Consider the following 7841-nt stretch of genomic DNA (forward strand, 5'->3'; position numbering starts at 1 on the left):
GAGCAGGTGCAAATGGGCTTCTCCATTGTTTTTCATTTTAACCTTTCAGAATAATGGATTTATTTTTGGTTCACAGGGGATAAACCTTGACTTATTAGCATAATTATTATTAGCCACTGAAATTCTTTCAACCAAGATCAATGTTTAAGACCTGCAATGGACTGTTAATGGGGCTGATTACGATGACTTTGAAGTACCATAGAATTTACGATGATTATGATTTTAAGGGCAACGCACCGCTGGTAGTAGGCCAAACATTGAAGAACTTTACACTTGGCCTAGTAGCTCCAGAAGGATAGATTTAAATTTCAGCAGGGGGTTAGATGTGTTTGGCCAGAGAGGAAGAAGGGTAGATGGGACCTCTCTAGGGAGGACTGTTTATCTGCAGTGGCTGTGAAGGTGAAGGTTGCAGTGGCAAGATGGAGAAAGTCTTGTCTATAAGATACACAGGAGCCCAAACTGTCACTGGCTGAAGCAATGCCTCCATACAAAACCTCCCAGAAGCCTTTATACAGGGGAATTAGATATTAAAGAGAATTTCTTGATGATCTGACTAGGTGAATGTTCCATGTTTGTGTAGCTCAGAACAAATTCTACTTCTCTCTGGCCTTCTACAGGGTTAAACAGTTGTTTTTCAAGAACATTGAGAAGTGAAGTACAATTTATTTTCAAAGGAAAGGAGGAAACAGATTGGGAGTATTTGAGCTGTCTCAGCGGCTTTCTGCCAGCACAGGTTCACGTGGCCTATTTATCTGCTCATATATAGGGACATCTCATGTGACTCAGCTGTGGTTCCCTGTGGATCTTCATCCTTGGTGAGTACTGGTGGATTCCTTAGCAGGTTTTGTGAAGCAAGAACCCTGTAGTTATTATCCTCTGCGGGCAGCTGGGAGTTACAGGTAGGATGGTCACTTTTCCCCAATAAAACTGGGCAGCACCAGGGCTGGGCACCAAACAGCCTCACAATGGACTGATGGTGCTCCATGGAAAGGTCTCAAACCAACTTTAAGCATTACTGCCAGACTACAAATCCCATCATACTTAAGTATTTTATCAATGGTTCACAAACTATACTTTATGCTTCCTACTGTACTTCTGCCATTGTCCTCTCAATGGGTCAACTTCACTTAGTTGCCCAGTCCTACTAAGAGAATATGGTGTTACCTTCCTATTGACCACACTCTGGTAACCTCTCACTGGGTAACCAGCAATTTATTCACAACACTAAACCTTATATTAGGCTTTAATGAAATTATATCATCATATCCATACCAAAATCCCCAAAATAACACCTCATTTACTTATGCCCCATTGAGTTGTTATGGTTTAACTGTTTCACTGTCATTGTTTGTTCGGACTACCTTCCAAGTAACATCCATGAGAAATAATTTCCTGTTATTGAAGTCAGTTCATGGATATTCAGCAAATAATGATAAAAACAGCTGGGTGTGCCCCTTACTTCCTGCCTGATAAGGAAATTAACACATTTGGGTGAAATTATTTAGAAATTCAGTGAATGTTTCCCTGACTAAACCTCTAATCAGTACTGTCCATTTGTCTCCTATGTACAGCTACAACCCAAGCAACAAGGGAAAAAAGAGGGGGAGTCAGGTTGAAAAGTTATTTGTAACCTTGTTATGAGCTAAGGGGGCCCAGTCTGAAGCTCAGTTAGGGGGAGATTTGGGGTGAGTGCTTATTTGTACCCTGGGTACCCCTGGAACTATAGCAGGGTGACTGTTACCCCAATGTTTCTATATATCTGTAACCTTGTTATGAGCTAAGGGGGTCCAGTCTGAAGGTCAGTTAGGGGGAGATTTGGGGTGAGTGCTTATTTGTACCCTGGGTACCCCTGTAACTATAGCAGGGTGACTGTTACCCCAATGTTTCTATATATCTGTAACCTTGTTATGAGCTAAGGGGGCCCAGTCTGAAGGCCAGTTAGGGGGAGATTTGGGGTGAGTGTTTATTTGTACCCTGGGTACCCATGAAACTATAGCAGGGTGACACCCCAATGTTTCTATATATCTGTAACCTTGTTATGAGCTAAGGGGGCCCAGTCTGAAGGCCAGTTAGGGGGAGATTTGGGGTGAGTGTTTATTTGTGCCCTGAGTACCCCTGGAACTATAGCAGGATGACTGTTACCCCAATGTTTCTATATATCTGTAACCTTGTTGTGAGCTAAGGGGGCCCAGTCTGAAGGCCAGTTAGGGGGAGATTTGGGGTGAGTGATTATTTGTAGCCTGGGTACCCCTGGAACTATAGCAGGGTGACTGTTACCCCAATGTTTCTATATATCTGTTACCTTGTAATGAGCTAAGGGGGCCCAGACTGAAGACCAGTTAGGGGGAGATTTGGGGTGAGTGCTTATTTGTACCCTGGGTACCCCTGGAACTATAGCAGGGTGACACCCCAATGTTTCTATATATCTGTAACCTTGTTATGAGCTAAGGGGGCCCAGCCTGAAGGCCAGTAAGGGGGAGATTTGGGGTGAGTGCTTATTTGTACCCTGGGTACCCCTGGAACTATAGCAGGGTGACACCCCAATGTTTCTATATACCTGTAACCTTGTTATGAGCTAAGGGGGCCCAGCCTGAAGGTCAGTTAGGGGGAGATTTGGGCTGAGTGTTTATTTGTGCCCTGGGTACCCCTGGAACTATAGCAGGGTGACTGTTACCCCAATATTTCTATACATCTGTAACCTTGTTATGAGCTAAGGGGGCCCAGACTGAAGGCCAATTAGGGGGAGATTTGGGGTGAGTGCTTATTTGTACCATGAGTACCCCTGGAACTACAGCAGGGTTACACCCCAATGTATCTATATATCTGTAACCTTGTTATGAGCTAAGGGGGCCCAGTCTGAAGGTCAGTTAGGGGGATATTTGGGGTGAGTGCTTATTTGTACCCTGGGTACCCCTGGAACTATAGCAGTATGACTGTTACCCCAAAAGTTGGCAGGATACTGGGCACAGAGTTAGAATAATCAATAGGAAAATTGGCAGAATACTGGGCATACGTATATGCAGAGGGATTAGCAAGTAAAGGTCTAGCCACTAATATTGTCTCTTTCCCCCAGGTGATGATGGATTATGATATTGGTATTGTCAGTGAAGAAGCTGTGTGTAAAACATTTTCAGGTAACATGGGATATGGAGTCACAGAGGAAAGGAAGGGCCCCTGCTAGTGAGCTCATAGGGCCACACAGGGAGGAGGGAGATAATTTAGATGAGATAATCCAAGTCTAGCCTGTAATATACTGTACATATCAGTGATGTAGATGCACCTTTTCTTCGGTTTTCTGAGTTCCTGGGTATTTATATATTATTTTAAAGTCCTGCTGGCCTGGTGCATAGTAACCAATCAAATTTAGCTTTTACAGTTGGCTGTAAAAAAAAATTAAAAAACAAATCACTGATTGGCTGATGGGAGTTACTGCCCAGGTGCAACTTTGCTCAGTGTTGATGAGTCCCAGGAGTGTAGTTAATGGTGGTGCGCTGCCTATAGGAGAGGTTTGGAGACCCAGTTACCCATCTCTAGCTGGGCCATCTTTCAGTTATCTCTGTTGTTTATGATTTGGTTTATGTTTTGTCTCTTCCCTTCATAATTATCTTCAGCTTCCAGAATGTCTCAATGGTTCCCTACAATCTCCTCCCGGATCCACTGTGCTCTCTCTGCCATGTGCGTTAGCCTCCTCATCATTAACATCATAGTCACCGTGAGCACCAGGCGTGAGTAAAACCTTCCACCATCATCATTTTAATTTCTTGGTGAATTAACTAAAGAGCGTCACAAATGTGGAAGCCATGCTAGTAGTGGTGAAGGACAATGGAAGCAGCTTCTTGTATTGATAGCTCTGTTGTCTTCTTTGGATCTAGCAGGGTTTAGAGTAGAGCTTTCTCCTGCACTCCCCATTTCCTACACATCTAGCACTCTAGTCAGTAAAACAATGACATGTTATAGTTTTTGATAGACTTTGAAATATGAAAAAATATGTATAGTATATACCCCTCCAACCTAGGCTATGATTGTTCTTCTGATCTTTCATTTGGTATGGGAAGTCTGAGGGCCTTCAAGTGAAGTAAACACCAGTTGAAAGGTGTAAAGTCATCGGTTCTTTCAAAATAAACTCCATTGCACCCTTGGATTCCTGCCCCAATCCTGGATTGTTGCATGCCCTGCTCCTCTCTGAGTTCTTTGTTGTATCATGAGAACATGATGCCCAATATGTCACATTGAGCTTGGATTTTCTTTGTATTTATTTCAGAGACAGAAGTGCAGTGCTCAAGCAACGGAGAGAATAATAAGATCTCAGTGCCAGGTATGGGGGCACACCTGGGGTCTGTAGCTGAAATATATTCAGTCCCAAGAGCAAAGAAAGGGAATATTTCACAAGAAAAGCATGATATGCAATTCCAGAGGGAAAGGTGCCCAAGCAGAGGAGAACATCCGAAGTCTAATTTGTATTTTACAGCTTGAGTGTCAATGTCCTTATTGTGCACTTGATTCTCTAGACAAAGAACATTTTACAAGATTAAAGGGTTGGCAGTGGTGTATTCAGGAGGGGCAGGTAGGGACATAGGTATCCCCCAGTGAAGCTCTTAACTGCCCCCTAATTTGCATGGAGGGTACACCCATTAGTGGTCTTGCATTGCGCCCATCACTTCTGTATTTGTTTATTGAAACCCATAGAGTGATATTTGAACCACAACCTTGAACCAGTTATTTCCCTGACATGACAGACTCCAGGTTGGCTAAACATTATTAATCTTCTTCATCATCATCATCATCATCATTTATTTATATAGCGCTGTCAAGATACACAGTGCTTTAAAAATTCCCATCTTTCCATGTAAAACTCAAGTATTGCTAATGCTAAAAACATTTGCATCTGTCCCCCAGATTCCATGAGCACCCCCTGCCCAGAGGACTGGTCTCTGTTTTCTGGCAAATGCTACTACTTCTCCAATGTGCCTGTATCCTGGGAGGAGGCAAAACACGCGTGTGAGAAGAAGAAATCAAACTTGATTGTGATCAACAGCAAAATAGAACAGGTGGGTGTTATTATATTATTATTATTATATAATAATAATAATAATAATGATAATAGCAATGAGTGAATGGAAATATGGAAGAACATTTTGTTGCTAGAGAATGGATGTGGATGCCATATTGATTTTTTAAGAGAGGTGCAGCCAAAGAATAGTTCATTTATTTACACTTATTTCATCAGGACTATGCCGTGAAGATCAGCTTGGGACAGTACACATGGATTGGACTCACTGAGATTGACAATGAATGGAAATGGGTGGACGGAACCCCCTATAATTCCAAACAAACGTGAGAACCAGAAGCTGAGTATTCCTTTCTGTGGGATGTGGCTACTCCACAACTGTCTGTGTCTTTCCAATGTAGCAAAATATTGTCTGTCTGTCCTGATGTTCTTGCTATACAAATGGGCAAATGGGAACCCAAGAACGTGCTGGACTATTATAGACCCACCACCAACATATTCTTCTCTCTGATTAAATGGATGGGGGGTGTTTCTGTCTCAATGCCGCACCTCTTAAAAAATACAATACTCTATTTCTTCCTCCATGGATGGTATCCTTCAATAATAGTTCTGCTATTTACCCAAGAAAATCATCTGTAGATTATTGGGGTGTCGTCTTCTGTTACTCAAGATTCTAACAGTTCAGTTGAGGTACAGCAGTGCACCCACCATCAGCATTTGTTTAAAACTTTTTCCAGACACTGATCTGAAGAGATGCAGATAACACAAACATTGAAGAGACATTCATCTCATATTGTCATCATGTTCCACCATGCCACAATTTGGTCAATAATAGGTCATTATCAGCCGAAATGAATGCTATGACATGATTTAAAAAAAAAAAGGAAGGCCCAATGATATTTAGATTTAATAATAGGAGAACAATCAAGTGTCCTGCAAAGGTTGAACCCCATGTTTCCTTACTAAAGGAGACCAGTCTTGAAGAGTATAATGACCCCCCGTTTTAGATAATTGTTCAGCATTTAGGCAAGACAGGGCCAATGAGCCTTACTATAATGGCTAACATGAATTGATCCACCATCCATGTTTAAACATATTCTCTCTGTATTGAAGGTACTGGAAAGAGGGGCAACCCAATAACTGGTCTGGCCATCTACTACCTGGAGGTGAAGACTGTGCCCAGATCCAGTTTGGAGGCCAGTGGAATGACGAGCACTGCAGCAATCCATGGCGGTACATTTGTGAGAAGAAGTCAGAAGTATAATTCATTGATACAAAAATAAAAATGAGCTGAGACCTCACTGTCTGCCAAAGATGTTTCCTAATAATTGGAATAAAAACATTTTGACTTTTATCCCAAATGCACGTGAATATTTAGCTGCTACTCTTGTGGCAAAGCCATTGTGGTACAACTAGTTACAACTCAGATTTCCTTTGCATCACTCATTTTTGGAATCCCTTATGTGGAAACCTTTTTTCCTAAAAGCTCTTCCCATAGGCACTTCCCGTTGGGTCCACTGTAAGAAAATAATTTTCATTTTTTTTAAAAAGGTAATGGTGACAGGTCCCCTTGAATGAGTAATAATGAATTTGGCCCAGTCTATTAGAGTGCATGAATCTCCGTTCTGCTCATACAGTATCACAAGTATCTGATGCTGGTTTTCCCACCACCAGAAGAAACCAATGCCATTTGTACAGGTAACACATGTAAGGGTCAAGTAAATTGGACTAACTTGCTAACTTGCAAGACTCCGGTTGAGCCCTATAATCCTCAGGATGAGCCCTCACAATGTTGCGGAGGCAGGGTGTTGTACAACTGTAACTTTATGTAGTGCACAATAATTGAGCACCAAGTGGTTCTTTGAACAATAACTGAACTGATTTATTAATTCAGATCCAAGTGGGAGACAATACAGAAGACAACAATGGTGTAAAAGTCAATACAAGGCAATCCAATTGTAGAGTCTTCCCTCTAATAGTGCTTGGGGGGGGGGGATATCAGTCCACCCAGAGTTTCTCCTGTTTCCTCTGGAGATACTTCTTATGTGGAACCCAGGTGGGATCTATTTAAGTCCCTATCACTTGTCTCTGGTTCCCTGACTATACAACAATGCCCTTGGGATCTAATTCCTGAAATCACTCCTCGGTGGAGCCAAAGCTGCTCAATATAGGTAACCCTAATCCTGCTTTCTCTCCTAAAGAGACAATCACAGGATTGAGCTAACCCTTGCTACTCCTGACTAATGATGATGGCTCCACGGGAGGTTAAATTCACTTAGGAGGGGTTCAGGGACACAGTAGGGGCGAAAGCCTCTGTCAGAAAAACCTCTGGAGTCCACATGGCTAAGGCATTACATATTATAGCACAACGCCACCTAGTGGCCAATAGCTAGGGGTCATACCGTGACCCAGGAAATGGGGAATTGCTCCCTTCTTTAAACTAAGGGTCCCCTTGTGCCCAATCCTTAGGAGAAGGCAAAGGAAATGGGGATACATTTATCAGTCCTGTACACACAGATAACAAAAGTTGCAAAAATAACTCACCAAATTTGAAGCTCCAGGTGAACCTGGCCCAAGCCCTCAGCAAAGGGAACAGAAATCCATATGTATGCAAGAACGGGACAGGCACTCACCCAAAATATGTTTAAAAATGCAAAAATATTCATTTAGATATTGTCTTAACTGCCGTACTCCAAGAAGAAGAGCTTGTGGAGCATAAAACTGTGAATAATAACCCTAATAAAGATGATTTTAATTATTAACATATTTCAGGGTGACCTGTATGGTTTTTGAGTGTATGTCCTACTCTAAATGGATTTCCCAGTGTTTGCTG

At 42.2% G+C, this 7841-nt stretch overlaps 1 protein-coding gene across 1 annotated transcript; it reads left to right on the forward strand.

Moving 5' to 3' along the window:
• The first annotated feature begins 633 nt into the window (after positions 1 to 633).
• Positions 634 to 6362, forward strand: LOC108711812 (asialoglycoprotein receptor 2). The gene is made up of 7 exons (XM_018253877.2): positions 634 to 815; positions 3074 to 3134; positions 3612 to 3725; positions 4262 to 4315; positions 4897 to 5048; positions 5228 to 5334; positions 6122 to 6362. The coding sequence occupies exons 2-7, from the start codon at positions 3077 to 3079 to the stop codon at positions 6270 to 6272; spliced, it is 636 nt and encodes a 211-aa protein (XP_018109366.2). The 5' UTR covers positions 634 to 815; positions 3074 to 3076; the 3' UTR covers positions 6273 to 6362.
• The last annotated feature ends 1479 nt before the right edge of the window (positions 6363 to 7841 follow it).

Source organism: Xenopus laevis, chromosome 3L (genome assembly GCF_017654675.1).
Source record: "Xenopus laevis strain J_2021 chromosome 3L, Xenopus_laevis_v10.1, whole genome shotgun sequence".
Classification (NCBI taxonomy): domain Eukaryota; kingdom Metazoa; phylum Chordata; class Amphibia; order Anura; family Pipidae; genus Xenopus; species Xenopus laevis.